Source organism: Malus sylvestris, chromosome 7 (assembly GCF_916048215.2).
Source record: "Malus sylvestris chromosome 7, drMalSylv7.2, whole genome shotgun sequence".
In the NCBI taxonomy this organism is placed as follows: domain Eukaryota; kingdom Viridiplantae; phylum Streptophyta; class Magnoliopsida; order Rosales; family Rosaceae; genus Malus; species Malus sylvestris.
Window position 1 is genome coordinate 9,159,295 of NC_062266.1, and position 22,847 is coordinate 9,182,141.

Here is a 22,847-nt window from a genome sequence, read left to right on the forward strand (position 1 = left end):
AGAATCAAGAAAGCGTTCTTCGTTCTTCGTTCATCGTTCTTCCAAGATCAAGCCTCGACGGCCCTTGGATCAACAATCATCCACCTTCAAGATCAAGCCCCGACGGCCCTTGAAGAAAGCGTTCTTCGTTCTTCGCTCATCGTTCTTCCAAGATCAAGCCCCGACGGCCCTTGGATCAACAATCATCCACCTTCAAGATCAAGCCCTGACGACCCTTGGATCGACAATCATCCACCTTCAAGATCAAGCCCCGACGGTCCTTGAAGAAAGCGTTCTTCGTTCTTCGTTCATCGTTCTTCCAAGATCAAGCCCCGATGGCCCTTGGATCAACAACGTCGACAAATCCACACATCCAACCGTTCTTCAAGATCAAGCCCAAAACCCCTTGAAGATCCGTTTATCACCGTTATTCAAGGTCAAGCCTTAACGGCCCTTGAAGAAACACTCATCCTCAAGATTAAGCCCTAACGACTCCTTAAAGATCCGCTCAAATCCACCTTCAAAGATCAAGCCCACGGCCCCTTGAAGAAACTTCCAACAGTTCATCCAAGATCAAGCCTCGACGGCCCTTGGATCAACGAAACATCCGCAAATCAACACCTTACGGAGATCGAATCAGAGGATCAAAATAGAGAGAGATTGTAACCCAAAATCATCAAATACAAATATTTGTTTGTGCACGTTGTTCTTGTCTCTTTCGTTTCAGGAATTTTCCGTGTTCACAAATTGGCACGCCCGGTGGGATCATCTCTGCCTCTCATCTCTTTCTCCGTTTAAGAAATTCAAGCGCACTTCCAAAATTAATGGCATCAAGGAAAGTTCAAACTGTTCCCGTAACCGGCGCAAAGAACAAGAGCGTCCTCGTCGCAACTGGTGTCACTTTGGGCATCACGACTCGAAGCATGGCAAGAGCTACTTCTGCCGCCTCTTTCACCTCTGCATCAACTCTGCCAAGGGAACAAAAACACCCAAGGCACGAGCCTTTGATCACCTTAGCCTCACTAAGGGCACCAAGGGGGGAAAGCCCAAGGAAATACTCCGAATCCATGCTCTCCGATGCCGATTTAAGCGACAGTTCAGCCATGCAAGTCATGACCATTGGAGCAACTTCAATCGATGAGCAGCTGGCTCAAATGAATGAAGCAATCGCAAGGCTAACCCGAACTGTGGAAGAAAAAGACTTGCAAATCGCTGCACTCGTCAGCCGACTGGAGCCACAGGACGACGAGAACCCCGACCCAGAGAATGATCCACTAAAGAGAAGAGATGACGAAGAAGAGGAGCCTCAGGTGGAGAAAAACGATGTGAAGCCGGAGCCAGACCAAGCGGCGGCACTCATGGGATCTCTTTCTATCCAGCAGCTGCAAGAGATGATCACCAACACCATCAATGCACAGTACGAAGGGAGCTCAAATACCTCCAGGTTGTACTCGAAGCCGTATTCAAAGAAGATCGACGCCTTAAGGATGCCGAAGGGTTATCAACCGCTAAAGTTCATGCAATTTGATGGAAAGGGAAACCCGAAACAACACGTCGCCCACTTTGTTGAAACTTGCAACAACGCAGGGACCGAAGGGGACTACCTCGTCAAGCAGTTCGTGCGCTCGCTGAAAGGAAACGCCTTTGAGTGGTACACGGACCTAGAGCCTGAGTCCATCAACAGCTTAGAGCAATTGGAGCGGGAATTCCTCAACCGCTTCTACAACACTCGCCGCAGTGTGAGCATGCTAGAGCTAACGAGCACAAAGCAATAGAAAGATGAGCCGGTCATTGACTACATCAACAGATGGCGCACTCTAAGCCTCGACTGTAAAGACAGGCTCTCGGAAACCTCTTCAATCGAGATGTGCATCCAAGGCATGCAATGGTGTTTGCAATACATCCTTCAAGGCATCAAACCACGGACCTTCAAAGAGCTAGCCACTCGCGCCTATGACGTGGAGTTGAGCATCGCCCATCATGGGAAGAAAGAACCGATCGCCGACTACAAGGACAACAAAGTTCTTGGGACAAAGGTGGAAAAGGCTGCATGGAAACCCACCAAGGAAGCGATGACGGTCAACACAGCTCCCGTTAAAATCTCCACACGAGGCAAGGCGATTCAAACCGAAGCTTTTCGTGATCAATAGATGCGTAGACGCACTTTGAGGGAGCTTGAGGAGAAGACTTATCCATTCCCCGACTCTGATATGGTTGCCATGCTGGATGACCTGTTGGACAAGAAGGTGATCGATTTGCCTGAGTGCAGACGGCTGGAAGAGATAAATCGTACCGACAGTCCTAGATACTGTAAATTCCACCGCTTCATCAGTCATCCGACAGAAAAATGCTTCGTGCTGAAAGATTTCATCATGAAGCTGGCTCAGAAAGGAATCATCGAGCTAGATCTTGATGATGTGGTGAAATCAAACTATACCACCATCACTTATGGCTCTTTCGACACAAAGTTTTCACCTCAACCGCTGGGGGCATCCTCCAAGACAAGCGAAGTTGAAGGATGGACTCAAGTCACTCCTAAGAAATTGCACAAGAAGCATACGTCTCCTCCACAAGTCCGCCAATCGGAAAGGGGGCAAAGCAGCTATTGTCAACCTTCAAAGCAACGTGAACGTGTTGAAGATGATGAAATTACGACACAAAGATCGTCTGTTGCCATCACGATGCGCGACTTCTTACCCGAAGACTTCTTCAATCACGCGGTCAAAGCTCCTTGCTATGAAGATTGTGAGGAACGCCTTAACAAAATTGCTTGACAAAATTCACAAATTCTCCTTGCCCGCACGAGTCTAAATTGCATGGCACAAAGCTCCTGGTCTGCACGAGCATAAAAGGCAACACCAACGCTCATTGCCTGCATGAGCTGAAACTGCAAACGGCACAATATATATATATATATATATATATATATCTATGTATGTATGTATTTGAACTACGTTACGACTTGATCTCTTCTTTGGAGGGGTACGTAGGCAGCTCGAATGTTCAATTTTTCGAGTTCAGTCACATCAAAATCAAAAGAATAAAAAAAGAAAGAAAAAAAAGAAAAAAAAAGAAAAAAAAAGAGATACAATTTCTTCTTCTTAAAAAAAAAAAAAAAAGAATACATATGTTATTATGTATTTAGAAAAAAAAAAGAGGAAACATATATATATATGTCTCGGCCCAACACCAAGCTCCAGCAGCAACAAAAGGCATCAGCCCAGGCCCAGCTCTCTCTTTCTCTTTCATTTGAAATCCCCAAATCCCAATTTCAGTCAATCCCCAATTTCTCTGATACCGATTTCCAATCCATCCTAATGGCGGCCTCATCCCCACGCGAAGAAAACGTCTACGTCGCCAAGCTCGCCGAGCAAGCCGAGCGCTATGAGGAGATGGTCGAGTTCATGGAGAAGGTCATCTCCTCCATCCCCGAAGGCGAGGAGCCCACCGTCGAAGAGCACAACCTCCTCTTCCAATAAAAATCGACCCACCTCATTTTTCCCGGAGCTCCGACGAACCAAGTCTTTCTCTGCCTTTAAAAACGAGGGCTTCTCCGGTGTGTTTGAGCCGTAGAGGAAATCCTGCGACGTTCGGAACACTCTGTGGACACTCTTTCACCAAGACGACGGCCGGAATCCCAACAAGAAGGAAGCACCGCCTTATGCACCAGGTAGATGTAGCTCTCTCTGTCTTCTCTCAAGCATTTATTCAAACACCTGCTGGGCGTTCTAGATTGGTACTATTCCTGCTGCTGCTTCTTCTATGATTCCAATAGGTTATGGTTATAGTATTGATGGTGATGTGATTGAGTAAGAGAGAGAGAGAGAGTCTTCATGTCTTCTTCTCTTGTTCGGATGAAACACCACAAGCAGAAGGTGAAGGTCCCAGCAATACCAACACCACCAACCTTTCATCTTCTCTGCTATTTGGGTCAATGGATTCTCGTTCTTCTCATTCTTCCTTGCTTTGCCTCTGCTGCCTGCGACCGGCTCGATTGCGACGCTCTTTTGTCCTTGCCCTTCAACACACCGTTGAATTGGTTTGCTTCCACTGACTGCTGCCTTTGGGATGGAGTCACCTGCGACCCGGTTGAGCACAGCTGCGTCGTCCGACTTTCTCTGCCCAGGAGAGGCTTATCCGGTGTCGTCTCTCCGTCCAACAACAACCACCACTGTCATCTCAATCACAGCAAAGTCAACAAGGTCACCTAAACACTACTATTTCAAGTGGTTCTTCTTCGTCCCAGAAGCATTTGCAAAATCAGCAGTAAGACCAGGCCGAAAGAAAGTACTACATCAGCCCAGGACGACGTGTAGGGGTACCTTCTGTAGCTTCAGCTCTGGAACTTAACTTTTCGGGCCTACCAATTTGTCCGGGGGAGAAAGATTGTCCTACTATATGCGAACTGGCACTTGCAAGTATGAAACAAACTGCAAGTTTAACCACCCTGATCCTACAGCTGCTGGAGAATCTCGCCCACAATCTGCATATGGCAATGGTAGGCCTGCATCATTACAAGGTCTGTCAAAATCTCAAGACATTTATTCCGAAACTACAGAATGGAATGGCTATCAGGCTCCAGCATATCTACCACATAGAACCATGCCTGCAACTCCACCTCTGCCATATGTTATGAACAAGCTCAAGAAAATGACGCTGAGAGTGATCGCGGAGCGGCTGTCGGAGGAATGGCGTGCATGATGTGGGCATGAGCTCAGTAGCAATTGACGAGGCGAAGTCTATTGGCTGTACTCTGTGCCTGTGCTCAGTGGCAGTGCAACGGGTGTGTAATGACTGTGCTCGGCAGGCAGTGCAATGGCTGTGCTCAGTGGTTATGCTCAGTGACGGTAGTGGTGGAGCATCTTCCTCTGCACCCAAAGTTTATCAATACACACCCAAAGACCTCCTCCGTCTCTTGCCTCGCAGCTGCCAACGACTTCAACGACAGCCGTCAAACGACTAGCCGGTCGTGAAGCTCGAAGCACCATCTTCTCCGTCCTTCTTGCTCCGCTCCCTGCAAATTTCTCTACCCATCATCAACATTTATACAAAAAAAAATATATTAAAAAAATGGGATGGTGGAGCAAAGTGGTGCTGCCACCATGAGATTAAAAAAAATAATAATAATAAAAAATAAAAAAAATAATAAATAATAATAAATAAATAATATAATAATATATATATATATAAAGGGATGGTGCATCTGGCACCATGTGCCAGCAAAAAGAAAAAAGGTGGGTGTGTGTATATGGTGGGTATGTATTAGATATATGTACGTGGCACCAAAAGCATTGTATATAAAAAATAAAAAAAATAAAAAATAAAAAAAACTAAATAAATAAAAAAGAAAAAAAGAAAGGGTTATGGTGCGGTATGGTTATGATGGCCATCATCTAGTTAGTGGTGGTGGTGTAAGCACCACAGAAAGCAAAAAAAAAAAAAAATAATAATAATAATAATAAAATAATAATATATATTTTTAAAAAAAAATGATGGTGCGGATTGCACCAATTAAAAAAAAAGCATTAAATAAAAGTCCATTTTATTTATTTTTCTGGAAATTTTACATAAATTCGCATTATACATACCTTAAAAAAAATCAAATCAAATCGAATTTACAAGAGGGGATATTCAAGGACGATCAGGTGGCGCCTCACAACTCGGCAGAGCTCCAGGAAAAGAAGGCGTCGAAGGTTGACTGTTTGAAGCCTCAGCAGTTGATACAGCCCCAGAAGACGAAGGTAAATGCTGCTGGAACAAACCCACAAACCTCTAATGATCAAGTAAAATCTGACCATCAGATTCCTGCATCTGGTCAATCTTCATCTTCATGTTTGTCGCATAGCTATGTGCGAGCTTATGCAACTGTTTATTCTCCTGCTTGAGCCCTCTAATCTCCTGTTTGAGACTCATCACTTCAGCCGCCAATGATTCAACTTGACGGGTTCGAGCAAATAGGCGTTGGGCCATATTAGACACAGAACCTGCACACTGCACACTAAGAGCCAGAGAATCCTTAACAGCCAACTCATCAGACCGTTTGGAAAGTAGTCTGTTATCTCTGGGAGTGACAAGGTTTCAGGCCACCACAGCAACGGTCATATCATTCTTCACCACCGAATCCCCAACGGTAAGAGGACCAGTGGGGGATAAGAAGGATGGGCGCCATATGTTGTCTGGAGAAGGCGGGACTCCCTCTTCACCAAGATTCAAGTCAAAACGACGGTCAGAGGGTCCAGACATTTTCAAAGTGTTGAAGGAAGAAGAGATCGGACAAATCAAGATCTTAGAAGTACAAGAGGGGAGTTTTCAAAAGCGAAAATTCAAGTGTGCTTTGAAACGAACTGCATGCCTCTATAAAAAATCAGCACTCGACGAGATTTCAAAGATCGAAGAGGCAAGCTCAGAATTCGAAGAGGCCATTCAAAAATCGAAGAGGCAAGCTCAGAAATCGGAGAAGCATCTTGCTTTTTCAGACGCGTCGGCACCCGTCACACGCAAACTCAGTTTTGCGGAAATCACGGGCAATTTATCGAAGCGCCGATCCCAGATATCGAAGAGGCGCCAGTCTTTTTTCAGCCTCATCAACACCTGTCATATGCATACTCAACTTTACGGAAATCATGGGCAATTTGTCGAAGATTTTCGGTGAAGGAGAAAGCACGTGAAGTTTACTGTTTAATCACGCATTGGTTGCCGACACGAGTGAAAGAATAGTACCTCTACAGGTATCAAAGAACTTCCTATAACTGTCCACCTTCACCCTCCATAGCAAGGCAAACATACATAACCTTTCTTCATCTCCGAGAATGCCTTCCCAACAAAGCCTCTCGAGTCACTTAGTGTTTCTTATTCCTTGAGGTACCTCTGCAAACAAATGACACCAAAGCAAAAGTATCTCATATCACCAGGGTAGAAAGCAAGAGTATTTCATATCATGCGTTCTCCCTGTCCTTTCCTTTGTCCTTGTTCTTACCTACAAAGACAAGGATAAAGAAAACAATATGCCGGAACCTCCACTCAAACTCGGATGCCACATTTGCCTGGAGAACAGATAATGAAGGAATTATTTTGGAAAACATGTTCATTTGAGCAACATCATATAGCATGCAATTAACAATTAAAGGCGGAATCATGCTTGCATGCACTCAAAAACAAAACATTACCATGAAATTCAAAGCCTAGTAGATTGGTGAACCAATAATCAACTCAAAACAAAGTGAGTTGAAATTATTACCTTTGTAGATTCCTCTTTGCATAAGCAAAGGCTAATCACCCAAAGAGATAGGGCCTTCATTCCTTGCTTCTTAGATCCATGGATTTGGATGGAAGAATAGGTTCTCCAAGTTCCCAAAATTGAGAACCTCTAAGTCTCTTCACCAAGGTTAGATTGTAGAAGAAATGAGTGACCTTGGAGTAGTAGGATTGCTAGATGTACCCTCCAAGGTGTTGGCCTCTTTAGAGAGAAAATGGAGAGACAATTCTCACCAATTTTCCCCCAAAATAAACCCTTAATTTTTCCTTAATGAATTTTGGCTATAAAGTCATTTATATAGTCACTTCTTTAAGTAACCTAAACAACCAAAACCCTAATTCATCTAATATGGCCGGCCATTTAGGGATGTTTGGGCTTTTGGGCTTTAATGAATCTTTATTCATTAAATTGTCATACAATTTAAGTTAATGGGCTTGACGTTCGAAGCCCATTGGGCCTTAAGGTCCAAAACTATCCCGAAGTCTTTAACGAACTTATTCGTTTGATTAATTAACATATTAATTAATCCTTGCCATAATTAAATGATTAAACCATTTAATCATTCTTACTCATTTCCGTTTAATCTCCAATCTCTACCTTTTACGGTGTGCGATCCATTAGGTTCCTTTTAGCGAGGTAGTGGGCGATTAAAACCATTTTACATCGATTGTGAATTGAAACTATTTTCAATTCTCCCTTTAGTGATTACACACGTTTAGGGCTTCCACAAACCATGAGTGACACCTAGCAGCATATCATGGTTACCCAAGCTAATCAGAAGAGGTGGAGAACCTATTCAGTTCGGGATTACAAATGCAATACGGTCATTCTCTAATCTAATACTCTTGACCACATTGTTTGGTATGATAGTTTATTTACTCATGTCTACTATCCAATGTGAATCGTTTGCTTATATGATTTCCTTGAATGTGATTTGGAACGCATTCCCCAATCTCATTCATACTCTGGCCAGAGATTCCAAATCATATCATAGAGTATTCTCCCTCAACTGTTTGAAGGTTAGAGATCCCTTGTTGCGCATTCACTTGTCTCCATAGCTAAGTGGCTTAACCCCAACGATGCCGTGACACCCCGAGGGGGTGAATTAGACATAATCAAAGATTAAGGACTTAACCACAAGACAACTGTGATGCCTCAGGTAAAAGGACTACTTTGCATTATCCCAACCATGAGTTCTCATGTGACATGGAATATAAGAACTCTTCGTTGATCACGTTCAGTGAACTCATTCTCTTATTGAGCACCTACGTACTTGTCTTGATGTCACACACACCAATGACTCGAGACTAATCACTCTCCCTGAGAGAAGACACAGTACGTACTGATCTTAACGGACTGTCAATGCCCAATTGGTAATCCTATGATCAGGAACATTTAGGAAGTGTCTACGAAAGAATGGTCTCATTAATCTAACTTCATTAGATTGCATTCTCCCAATCACATATTCCTTGGACTTTATCGTTTAAGCATATAACATTTATATGAGACGGCTCAAACAATAATCTTTGCCCTTTATATGTTAAACTAGATTAGTTTAACATTTGAAATGTCCGTAAAGTATCATCATATGATTGGTTTTAGGGCACATTTCCAACAATCTCCCACTTGCACTAGAGCCAATCAGCATTGGTCATCAGTGATGATACCTCTTCTGTAGTCATTTCATAAATGGCTGAAAAGTAGGCCTAGACAATGGATATCTATATGTTATCCATAGAAGCAACGTTGAGAATATCGACGTCACCATTATACATGATTCTCAATCATGTGGTTCAGTCTCTCATTTGTGTTCGGATCTTGATGAGCCCTTGATTCCTAGGCTTGAGCTATCGCCCCATTAGTGTCATACACTTTCTGGTTGGAACCGTATAGAGAGTTCATAAATGAACTTTCCCATCCAAACAACATTGTTGTAAACTTCTATATGGCAATATATCTTGCATTCATAATGGAACACACTAAAGTCATTACTTTAATGTTTCCATCCAAATATCTCTTTAGTCATAATAAAGAGATATCTGTTTATTTCTTCATTCGTAATGAAGAAACATCCAATGATGGATTAGATTCATAATCTAATACATTTACGCTTCCATTACGTTACTCTAATTCTTCCTCGATATTTGAGGAATTTATCCTTTAGTATTTCTTAAATACTTAAGGACTCACTTGACAGTTGTCATAGTTCTGATCCTGGGCTTGTATTGATATCGTCTTGTACCGTTCTAGGTACAACTCATATCAATGTTTTTCATACAATATGAAATACATAAATCACCTTTCTGCTTACGCATAAAGGATTCTATTTACGCATTATTTCTTTGGGAGTCAACAACTTCTTAGTCTTACTAGAATTGTCCATTTGATTGAAGTTTATCATCATATGAGAAACTTCCCAGCATCTCTTGTCTATTATTAGGGATTGATACAATCCAATTATATCCTAAAATCTATCAATATAGATTTCATTCCCATGTATATAGACTATATCTCCCATATACATTCTATCGTTTATAGAATGCTTAAAGTCATAACTTTAACGAAGAAGTATTCTTTTCATTTCCAAAATTAATATATCATATATACTTAAATTTTAGGAACATGATTAACTCCCACTAATCTTTTGTAAAACTCGTAAACAAAAGATTCATTTACATCTTGATGAGAAATCAAACGATTTGATCCTTTTTCCTCATAAAATGCAAATAGCTCCCACTAACTTGCTAAGATCCATGATGGATGGATCTCTACAACTTACATGTCTTGTGATTTATAGTTTTGGACATATATTATCAAGACTATCTTAATAATGGTTTCGGAAACCCATATTATGTCAAAACATTGAATCACCATTTTAGTTGTAGCTAGCAATCTTCGAATTAATTGAAACCAAGCCTATCTCAAAGATGGTTTCTTCAAAGTCAACCATTCTCTTTGATTGTAGTTACCTTAAGCTACCAATTAGCTATCAAGGTTTCATTATTTCGAGTCAAATGGTACTTTACCATTTCCTTGAGTATATATCGTATATGCACTCAATGTAGTCATAAGGATTTTCATTCTTATCGACTACCTTGGAGCTTGTGGTATAGGAACTAGGTTGTTATATTTGTTGATTACTATCTTGTCTCTCAAAGAACCCATTCTTTGAGTTCTATCTCTCGTTCATTTGCTTTTAGGCAAATCACATTGTAGAATTACAATGAATTACCCAACAAAACAACATTTGTTAGTTGGTTTATAGAAGCGATATCCAAAAGTTATTTTAAGGATATCCTACAAGATTGTTATCAAACAAATATTGCTTATTAGCACACAACCCCAAATCTTTAACATGCTTAAGATTTGTCTTTCTTTTCCAACTACATCTTATGGAGTCATGAAAATATTGGAAGATCTTCTCATTGACAATCATATTGTTTTAGAAGTATATATCCTATATATGGGTAATAGATAACATTTAACGAACTAAATCTTATTCAAGTTCGTTCTTCTCCTAATGGAGAAATACATTATCTTATGATGCTATTTTCCTTGATATCTTTCAAGGAAACTCATCTAAAGTGTTACCTTTCCTTGGATCAAATCTAAGGAGGTAAATACTTTAGATATCTTACTCATCTATTTACATTTCTTGAATTCTTTGAAACCTTTTGCAAAGTATTCGGACTTGTGTTTATTCAAAATAAACTATAGTCCAACCGAGAGTGATCTTCGGTGAATGTCATATAACATGAGTAGTATTATGTTGTGGACAAGTGCCACTAACATCTAAGTGAATTAACCTCAACAACTTTGTGATTCTTTCTTCTTTCCAAAAGAATAAAGATTCGAACATTTCGCCTCTATACAATTTTAACAAGAAGGTATTGGATCCGGATCTAACGATCCAAAGCATCCTTGTTTCACCAACTCGTAACTTATGTTTTAGAGGTATCACAATTTAGTTGGGATTAGTCACTACCTTGCAACCTTTTGGGTTTTAAGCATCATTATATTCTAAACAGTTAACACTACCATATCATCTCTACTATAGAGACAATCAATTAGATTACTATAATCCAATTTCTTTGGTAGTTCATATGAGGAAGTAAGTACTATCTGCTTTCGCAGAGATCTATATCTTATTCACGTTCCGTATGTGAAGCACATTTTCTTCTCTCATATATCTTCTACTTCTTATTAGTCACACTTTTACAACGATTTGTAAAACATAGTTACTAATACGGAATCATACATTCAAGTAGAAGAACCAACTGTTTTGAACTATTCAAGAACAATTTACAACACCTTCGAAAGGTGTGTTCTTGACACTTGCAAGACATTTCTTGCAAATACCCCTTCCAATGTCCATCCTTTCATAAAGAAAGTTTGTTCCCTTGGAGTTATTTATCTTCTTTATTTGACTTTCACCTTTGACTACATTAGTCATGGTCCCTAAACTCCCACTATCTCTCTTGAAACCTTTTTCAATTGTGTTATACACATCAAACAATTTGGAGAGTATGTGGTTATTGTTCACTACATAGTTTACCATAAACTTAGTGAACCATTAGAATAGGGAAACAAAGGTGAAGTCCTTGCCTAGTTTCCGTCTCGTTAAGTGGTTTATCACTTCAACATTTTATGATTCAAAATCATCATAAGTCCATGTTAATGGACTATTTTTGTCAACCAACCATTATGTTCTAAACATAATTACAAACCTTTAAGAGTTGTACAAGGCAACTCTCATTTCTTCATACAACAATTTGTAAGTGAAGAATCATGGCACATAATGTATTCATGCCTTTGTGCTTTCTTCTCAAGTTCTTTGTTCATTTAACAAAGAAACAAGCACTAAGTGTTTGCATTGACTAAGAGTTGTTCAAAGCAACTCCTATTTCTTCATACAACAATTTGTAATTGAAGAATTATGACATTAAAAGTGTTGTCCTCTTTATGATAGACCTTTTCTAACATATTCTTCTAATGATACATTATCAATAGGAAGATTGTGAGGATGAGACTACTTAGGTACATATGCAATCCTTTTTAAGACATTCTTTGGGATTGTGGTACCAAGTCCGGAAACTAAAACATTCGGTTTTATTTGTCAAGTGTTGGATAGCGTATGCAAATATATTGGTAAACAAATACATAACGAATATAAATTGATTGATTTTAAGCCATTTGATTCGGGTCTTTAAATCAAATAGCATCACCCACTATTTTTGGCAAATTCCATATCCCTCATTGGAATTCGAGAGTTTTGGATGAAACTCTTAGTAGGTTATGGGAGGCTCACTATTACCAAGCCCACCTCAGAATTATATCATGTTGGCTAGCGTTAATAATAATGAGAGAGTACGCTTACTCATTTGCAACAACCTCTTGCAAGTACCCATCTAGTTTGGCCTCTAGAAAATGATGCCTCAGAATTATATCATGTTGGCGTCATTGTACTTAGTTAAGTCATTCCCACCATGCCTAGTTCGTGTAGGTGTTCAAGCATAGCCTCAGAATTATATCATGTTGGCTAAACTCGTTGCCTACCTCACTTCATCATGTATGTATATAGAACTCCTCCTGAGTGTAAGCACGCACTTTGTACTCCCCCATTATAGGGTGAAGCCGGTGTACGAGTCACAAACGATCGGAGCCTACCACGGTAGAAGGCCACGAAAGAGTGTTCTAAGCACTCTCCGCTTATCAACTTAATATTGGTTTGGTTGAGGGTTTTAGGTCTCATCACATATCAATATTAAGTTGTACACAATCTCTATTAAAACAATTTTGGTCCTATTACAACTATTGGTCCATATGATTGTTTTAGTTGTACATAATACTCCCACTATGCTTTTAAAACGGTTTTTAAAGCAAGAGTATATGTTACTACTAACATAAGGTTTGCATTCATTTGATGGACTATATAGTTGCCTTAGGGCCTTAGGATGACTATGAACCTTTGTTTAGATTCAACACGAGCCTTGTGTTGAATCTCGGTCTAGGGATGGAGATTGATTTTAGTTACGCGTTTAATCACATTAAGGCGTGTTGTCTTAGGGGCGTTGGACCCAATTACTTCATTTTCATGCATATCATATAAAGCAAGAAAGAAATACTTCAAAGTAAAGGATGAGCTTATGCTCATTACAACATTTGCATAAAACAAATTACCTTAAAGTAAAGAAGGACTTATGCCCTTTTACAACATTTGATTAAATCAAATTACAACCAAAATCTAATCTACACATTCTCATGGTTCAAACAAATTTGAAACGCCTTTCACATAGCTCAATTATATTAGGCTTAGGTTCATAATCATCCTTTAATTAATTAACGCTTTAACTAATTAATTGAATGCAACATTTTCATTTGGTTTTTGTATCCATAAAATTGATTTAAGTGGAGCTAAACAAAATGAAAATCCAATTCTCATTTAAAGAGACAAAACAATTTTGTTCTCATCCTATTTGGGCCATCATGCAATAACCACAACTTTTTGGGCCATATTGCGAAAACATTAAACTTTTGGGGTCACTTTGTAAAAACACAAAAGTCACTACTTCATGTAAATACAACTAGAACCCAAAATTTAAATAAATTCAAAACTTCATTAAAGGAGCAAAACAATTTGTCCTTTAGCGTTTTTAGGCCTTAACGTCAAAACGTAAACTTTCGGGTCAAAGTACAAATACACAAAAGTATCAAAACTTTATGTAATTGCATAAAAGCCCCAAAAATACCCTATTTTATTAGGGTGGCCGGTTTTTAGGGATAAAAAGGAGTGGTGGGTGTTTTGATTTATTAGTTTTGTCAAAAACAATCAAGTAGTGCTTTCACCTTTCATAAAAATAATATATGTTTTGATGATTGATATTTCTTTCATCATTTATACAAATATTTAACACTTTAAATACTTTCATAAAAATAATATATGTTTTGATGATTGATGTTTCCATCATCATTTATACAAATATTTAACACTTTAAATACATGATAAATCATTTGAAAAACATATATCATAAACTTTATGAAATAAATCAAAACTTTGAATCAAAACACAAACCTTTGTGTTCTTGGCAAGAACATCAAGAACATATGAAGAACATCCATGAAAACCCATAAGAGCTCCATGAATGTTTTCATGCAATAAAACTCAAATTTTTATCATTCAAAATGAGGCTAACATCCTAGGGTACTTAGGGGTTCCAAAAGTCACCTTAAAACCATTTTAACAAGACAAACATGAACCCAAAAAATCACCCTTTGGATTTGGCCGAAAATCCCCAAAATCATGGCACCAAATTTTAGCTCCAATATTCATGCTCATATGAACTACATCTACAACATTTGAGATGGCAAATTTTCAAACAAAATTTACATTCAAAGAAGCAAGAATAAAGCTTGTAACAATTACAACTTTTAAATCATAAACTTATGAACTACAAAACCCAAAAGGATTCACCAACTACTAGACCTAGGCTCTGATACCACTTGAAGGAATTATTTTGGAAAACATGTTCATTTGAGCAACATCATATAGCATGCAATTAACAATTAAAGGCGGAATCATGCTTGCATGCACTCAAAAACAAAACATTACCATGAAATTCAAAGCCTAGTAGATTGGTGAACCAATAATCAACTCAAAACAAAGTGAGTTGAAATTATTACCTTTGTAGATTCCTCTTTGCATAAGCAAAGGCTAATCACCCAAAGAGATAGGGCCTTCATTCCTTGCTTCTTAGATCCATGGATTTGGATGGAAGAATAGGTTCTCCAAGTTCCCAAAATTGAGAACCTCTAAGTCTCTTCACCAAGGTTAGATTGTAGAAGAAATGAGTGACCTTGGAGTAGTAGGATTGCTAGATGTACCCTCCAAGGTGTTGGCCTCTTTAGAGAGAAAATGGAGAGACAATTCTCACCAATTTTCCCCCAAAATAAACCCTTAATTTTTCCTTAATGAATTTTGGCTATAAAGTCATTTATATAGTCACTTCTTTAAGTAACCTAAACAACCAAAACCCTAATTCATCTAATATGGCCGGCCATTTAGGGATGTTTGGGCTTTTGGGCTTTAATGAATCTTTATTCATTAAATTGTCATACAATTTAAGTTAATGGGCTTGACGTTCGAAGCCCATTGGGCCTTAAGGTCCAAAACTATCCCGAAGTCTTTAACGAACTTATTCGTTTGATTAATTAACATATTAATTAATCCTTGCCATAATTAAATGATTAAACCATTTAATCATTCTTACTCATTTCCGTTTAATCTCCAATCTCTACCTTTTACGGTGTGCGATCCATTAGGTTCCTTTTAGCGAGGTAGTGGGCGATTAAAACCATTTTACATCGATTGTGAATTGAAACTATTTTCAATTCTCCCTTTAGTGATTACACACGTTTAGGGCTTCCACAAACCATGAGTGACACCTAGCAGCATATCATGGTTACCCAAGCTAATCAGAAGAGGTGGAGAACCTATTCAGTTCGGGATTACAAATGCAATACGGTCCTTCTCTAATCTAATACTCTTGACCACATTGTTTGGTATGATAGTTTATTTACTCATGTCTACTATCCAATGTGAATCGTTTGCTTATATGATTTCCTTGAATGTGATTTGGAACGCATTCCCCAATCTCATTCATACTCTGGCCAGAGATTCCAAATCATATCATAGAGTATTCTCCCTCAACTGTTTGAAGGTTAGAGATCCCTTGTTGCGCATTCACTTGTCTCCATAGCTAAGTGGCTTAACCCCAACGATGCCGTGACACCCCGAGGGGGTGAATTAGACATAATCAAAGATTAAGGACTTAACCACAAGACAACTGTGATGCCTCAGGTAAAAGGACTACTTTGCATTATCCCAACCATGAGTTCTCATGTGACATGGAATATAAGAACTCTTCGTTGATCACGTTCAGTGAACTCATTCTCTTATTGAGCACCTACGTACTTGTCTTGATGTCACACACACCAATGACTCGAGACTAGTCACTCTCCCTGAGAGAAGACACAGTACGTACTGATCTTAACGGACTGTCAATGCCCAATTGGTAATCCTATGATCAGGAACATTTAGGAAGTGTCTACGAAAGAATGGTCTCATTAATCTAACTTCATTAGATTGCATTCTCCCAATCACATATTCCTTGGACTTTATCGTTTAAGCATATAACATTTATATGAGACGACTCAAACAATAATCTTTGCCCTTTATATGTTAAACTAGATTAGTTTAACATTTGAAATGTCCGTAAAGTATCATCATATGATTGGTTTTAGGGCACATTTCCAACAGATAAGGCAAGTGAAAATGATACCTTGCAACATGTGGAGACAACGTGCAGAAGAAACAAGCAGAGAAGAATGCAGTCTTCACAGTCAGCTCAGCAGAAGGAGTCCGAGCTGAGGAACTCAAGAAGCTACCACATCTGCCTGAAGAAACAAGCAGAGAAGAATGCAGCCTGCACAGTCAACTCAGCAGAAGGAGTCTGAGCTGAAGAACTCGAGAAGATGCTACATTCTGCCAGAAGAACAGATAAAGGAAATGAAAATGATACCTTGAAGCATGTGGAGACAAGTGCAACAAAGCACGTGCTGAGTCATCCGCTACTTCTTCAAAATCAAAAGTATCTCATATCATCAGGGTTGCAATCATTCTGGACGGTGAATTCGTTTTGACCCTCAAATTCTTGGGTCGGCTTGCTAGGCGTTGTGGGCTGCATGTGCCGTTTCACCACCCTTGAATCAAATCCTTAAAGATCAAGTCAACAACTGGAAGAATAGCCCATCAATCTTGAAGATCATACCGCTGACCAAACTGCTCAGGTGTGAATTAGAAAGATTGAACAAAGCAACAAGTTGTCACCTTCACCTCGTGCCTGCTTGCAATATGTTCGAGTCAACCTTCAAGAATCAAGCCTCAACGGCCCTTGAAGAAGCTTCCAGCCAAATTCAAAATCAAGCATCGACGGCCCTGGAAGAAATCACAAGTCCGATTCAAGATCAATTGTCTACCACTCTTGAATCAAAACCTAGTTCAAGAATAAGCTGTGGAAAATCAACAATTGGAGGAATCCAGAAAATCCTCCAACCCAGTTCAAGATCAAAGCTGTGGAAAGTCAACAAAGCGCAAAAACAAATACGTGCTGATTCATCCACTACCAAAGCCAAGGATCATCTACCACATGAAGCTCCTTGTGGTCCAATTTCAACCTTCAAGATCAAGCCTCGATGGCCCTTAAAGAAATTTCAAACAAAAAATTCAAGAACAAGCCTCAACGGCTCTTGAAGAAATCTCAAGCCCAATTCAAGATCAAGCCTTAACGGCCCTTGAAGAAATCTCCAGCCCAATTCAAGATCAAGCCTCGACGGCCCTTGGATCGACATCTACAGTAAGGGACTTCAAAACGCATCTCCTACACGCGACAAGCACATGTACACGACGCGACTTGAAGTGGGGGCATTTGTAGACATCAAAATTTCGGTAAATAAATGTTGACCGATAACTCAAAGTTTCAACGCTCATGTATTACATAAATTTTACACGTAGCGTATGTCTAAACGAAAAATCGAAATAAGTTGGAAAAGTCATCAAACAGGACAAGTGTCAACACCTGGCAGAAACGACTTATTTCATCTAGAATATTATATTCAAAATTAGGCCTTGGAAATTTCTATAAATAGAAGGCTAATTCATTCATTTGGGGAAAGAACCAAAATCATTAGGCAAAATTCTGAAGCTTTGAAGCTCTGAAACTCCGAAGCTCTCAAGCATCTAAGTTCCCGAAGAATCAAGAAAGCGTTCTTCGTTCTTCGTTCATCGTTCTTCCAAGATCAAGCCTCGACGGCCCTTGGATCAACAATCATCCACCTTCAAGATCAAGCCCCGACGGCCCTTGAAGAAAGTGTTCTTCGTTCTTCGCTCATCGTTCTTCCAAGATTAAGCCCCGACGGCCCTTGGATCAACAATCATCCACCTTCAAGATCAAGCCCCGACGGCCCTTGAAGAAAGTGTTCTTCGTTCTTCGCTCATCGTTCTTCCAAGATTAAGCCCCGACGGCCCTTGGATCAACAATCATCCACCTTCAAGATCAAGCCCCGACGGCCCTTGGATCGACAATCATCCACCTTCAAGATCAAGCCCCGACGGCCCTTGAAGAAAGCGTTCTTCGTTCTTCGTTCATCGTTCTTCCAAGATCAAGCCCCGATGGCCCTTGGATCAACAACGTCGACAAATCCACACATCCAACCGTTCTTCAAGATCAAGCCCAAAACCCCTTGAAGATCCGTTCATCACCGTTATTCAAGATTAAGCCTTAACGGCCCTTGAAGAAACACTCATCCTCAAGATTAAGCCCCAACGGCTCCTTAAAGATCCGCTCAAATCCACCTTCAAAGATCAAGCCCACGGCCCCTTGAAGAAACTTCCAATAGTTCATCCAAGATCAAGCCTCGACGGCCCTTGGATCAACGAAACATCCGCAAATCAACACCTTACGGAGATCGAATCAGAGGATCAAAATAGAGAGAGATTGTAACCCAAAATCATCAAATACAAATATTTGTTTGTGCACGTTGTTCTTGTCCCTTTCGTTTCAGGAATTTTCCGTGTTCACAAACCAATCTGCTCCGAGAATCACATCAAAATCCACAATATCTAATGGAATAAGATCAGCTGACATGACTACGCCCTCTACTAACACTGGACACCCAAGATATACACTATCAACATAACACTTATCTCCTTTAGGCATGGCAAACTCTAAATCAAATCCTAGAGGTGAAGGGTGAGGTTGAGTCATTTGAGCAAACGTATGAGAAATCACATAATGCGTAGCACCACAATCAATCAAAACTCTAGCAAAATGACCAAGAACATTTAACGTACCCATGATCAAGTCTGGATGGTTCTGAGCATCTTGTAGCGAGATATGATTAACGCGCCCCCTGAGCTTGCTGTCGTCCACCACGACCTCTGCTGCCTTGATTACCTCGCCCCTGAGAAGTACGTCCCTGGCCTGACTGACTAGGCTGCCTAGATGATCCTGCACCACCAGTAGCAACTTCCCCCTGACGGGGCTGACCTCCCTGATGCCACTGAGATCCACCAGTTGGCATGGATGAATGAATAAGAAGAATAACCCCCAAAGTCCTGAGAATACCCTGTCTGAAGATAAGGCTCCTGGGATACTGATAAGGTCCGGAAGCATACGGAGCAGCATCCCCCTGGTAGTGGTAGGCACCACCACGACCCGACTGGCCATAACTACCTGGTCCAAAGCTCTGCTGAATCGATGCTGGAGGTGGCATAGCGGTCTGCTGAGGTCTCTGCTGACCCTGGGAACACTGAGAAGCCTGATGTCCCATTTGCCCACACGTATAACAAGCACCACCACCTCTCCTGCACTCACTATGATGACGAAAATTACAACGACGGCACCACGGAGCGCCAGAACCACCAGCACCACCAGAATCCCTCTGCCTTTGAAATCTGGGCCCACCAGAAAATCTTCCACCACTTCTCCTGGGGCCAGTAATACTATATCCACCACTAGAAGAACTCGAACTCGCCCCACTCTTCTTAAAATTCTGAGTCTTGCAAGGTCTCGGAATAGAGACACCCTTACCCTTATCATCTTTCTTCTGACCATCATTCTTGTCCTCATCATCCTCACTGTCACTAGGAAGGTTGTCGGAGTCCTCCATCCTAACCAAAATCTCGAAAAACTCATGATAATCGGCGCAGGGAAGTGCACTGGCAAAAGTCCGCCACTTTCTCTTAGTTCCCAACTTGAAACGTCAAAGCATCTCTACCGAATTACCAGCTGTATCAGGGTCATAACGAGACAAATCAATAAACTTTCTATAGTACTCCTGTGCTGACATATTCCTCTGTTTCAATCGAGTAAACTCCTGCTTCTTGCGATCGATGTACTCTGGAGGGATAAACCTCTTCATAAAATTCTCTTTAAACATTTTCCAATCCACTGCAGTCTCAGGCGACATAAATCTAGTTTGATTTTCCCACCATGCTGCCGGCTCTCGGCCCAAAAACCAAGTGGTGGTCTCCACCCACCTATTAGCAGGAAAGTTCCCCTGACTTTGCATCACCTGAAATGTCTTTTCAATATGGTCTAGCCATTTCTCTGCCCCCTCGTGACCCTCGTTACCCATAAAACGATTCAATTTCAAATTGTACATAGTCTCCAGGGGTGTCCTCTGAAGAGGGGGAGGAGGACGAATAACATTCTGTAAAGCCTGGGCCATTGCTTCTCCTAACTGAGTAATATCAGGGAAGTTAGGTTCAGAAGTACTGCGGGATTCCCTACGTTCCCTACGAGGCGGCATAATTCTGACAGAAAACATCAAAAGATCATTAGAGCATTAACAATTATACAGGACTGCAACCTAGGCTTTGATACCAAACTGACACACCCCGATCCTAGAATCAAGGCGTGCTGGCCGTCACGTGAGCGTGACGTAGCCAAAAGTGTGACACGGAAGCAAGATATAACCTAAGTATGAAGGAAATTAAACCAACCACTAGCAGAAATAACCTACTAATATAAAAGGATGAGAGTTATAAAGTAAAACACACAAGTTCAGAGCGTAGGTCTAAGTGCAGTCAAGTAGGACCATAAATAAGGTACAACACCCGCAGGTGAGTCCTACATGTAGAGCGTCTGTCAGAATGCCGAAAAAGACCTCGTGAGCCACCAACCGCTAACTAGAACCTGGAGGGGCGCAAAACAAAGGTGAGTGGGTCAGTAAAACCAAAGATTTTCCAAAAACATTTCATTTAAAACACTTCTAACCCCTCACCGTAAAACCTGTATACTTTCCCAGAAAATAGTATATAAACATATATATATATATATATATATATATATATATATATACTCGTATCATCAAAACTCAGCCCGTCATCTATCAATATAACATCTCAGCAAGAATATGCCATGTCATGCCAAAATATAATAAGAATGCATCAATATAAATCAGGTGAAATAATAAATCAATCGAAGACCCTACAATGGTCCTGTTCGGCTGATTCTATAGCTCAACATCTCACTCAGCCGGAGTCACCACGGTGACCTATACGGCCCAACTTTGCACGTCACTCGGAACTACATATGGTAGTATGTACGATGAAAGGTGTATAAATACGCTCTAGTGCTTCTCTCATCAATCATCGGCGCGCATAACTAAGGTCACCCACTAGTCGGAATCACATCTAGTGATCTATACGACTAGCATGTCGGAACCCTCACATGGTCTGTACGACATCCACCTACTTGGATCCAAGACGAGCGTGCGGTGTGGTGAATAACAATATAAACACTAACACCTAGGGTGCAGGTTATGAGCTTCAATGTAATTCTCATAAAATAAATCGTATGAATAATGTAAAAACTCACCTGTGCATCCACCACATCAATCCACATATATATGCATCAATTATCAATTCAAATATCTCAACAATTTCATGCATGGCAATTTAAATTCATATTTTCATATAAACGCATTTTCTGGGAAAAACAGTAGTATATAGGTAATACGAAAACAAAACTGCCCACTCACTGGTAAGTCGATGGGTCGTAACCCCCGTGACGTCCCTGGATGCGCTCGTCCTCGGGATAGGTGTCACCTATATGCGAAACAACTATAAAAACGTTAATTTAAACACATAACCAACAATTCGAAATAACTTCTCATACGATGCTCAATTAGGGTATATGAATATACCACATCGACCTACTCGACGTCACGGACGTCGGGATATTTTTTGGAGGCCCACGCGCCCCCACGCGCCGGGACAGGCACGGGGACATGCGCCCCCACCCGCACCATCTTCCTCAGCCAGTCGCCGGACTGGTTTTTCCAGCGGCCGGTTTCCGGCCAAACTTGTAACTTCTTGTTCTCCTTCATTTCTCAACCATTTTCTTCGAATTTTATATCAAAATGAAGCCCCAACCATGTAGAAACACGATGGACTAGTTTTAGGGTCTAAAATTAACTATATTTTACCTGGGGAAGCACGATAGTTCGGGAAACTTTAAGGACTTCGTTCTCGGTCCTCCGACGTCCAATTATCACCAACGAAGTACTCCGAGGCTCGTGAAGATGTCCTTAAGCTCACTGTGAGCTTGAAATTCCCTGAAACGTAAGATTTTACGTGTGCATGAACAGTGCACAATTTCGGGGTTAGGGTTTCCCGACGATCCTGAGGGTTTCACTTCCTAAAACTAGTACCAATCAACTCAGAACATCAAGAGGGTGAAGATGCATACCTTATTTGCTTCGATCCACGAAGTTTTGGAGGGTTTTAGTTGTTGCCGTACGTTTATGGGGGAGAGAGAGTGAGAGAGGGTCGTGAGGGAGGAGAGAGAGGGAAGGTACGGGGAAGAAAGAGAGCAGGGAGCGTTGACTGTGTGTGGTCCAACCAAACATACACACTAATTTTAATCCCTAACCACACAAAAATACATTCCAAATAAATCCAACTTAAATTATTTTCTCCAAAAGCTTAGGAACCATGAAAAATTCAAAACATATCACACACATACCTTAGTAACGTCAAGGGTAGTATCGT

At 40.6% G+C, this 22,847-nt stretch overlaps 1 protein-coding gene across 1 annotated transcript; it reads right to left on the reverse strand.

The window, feature by feature from the left end:
* Window positions 1–18,849: 18,849 nt before the first annotated feature.
* LOC126630068 (uncharacterized) lies at window positions 18,850–19,960 on the reverse strand. Its single transcript, XM_050300233.1, has 2 exons — window positions 19,246–19,960; window positions 18,850–18,956 (listed from the first exon to the last, which is right to left on the reverse strand). The coding sequence occupies exons 1-2, from the start codon at window positions 19,958–19,960 to the stop codon at window positions 18,850–18,852; spliced, it is 822 nt and encodes a 273-aa protein (XP_050156190.1).
* Between the last annotated feature and the right edge of the window lie 2,887 nt (window positions 19,961–22,847).

Bases quoted from the DNA above. Each gene is read 5' to 3' on its own strand.
- LOC126630068 (XM_050300233.1), bottom strand. From the start codon at position 19,960: ATGGAGGACTCCGACAACCTTCCTAGTGACAGTGAGGATGATGAGGAC. The intron at 18,957-19,245 runs GTAATCAAGGCA...TTGGGTGTCCAG, and splicing joins ACGTACTTCTCAGGGGCGAG to TGTTAGTAGAGGGCGTAGTC.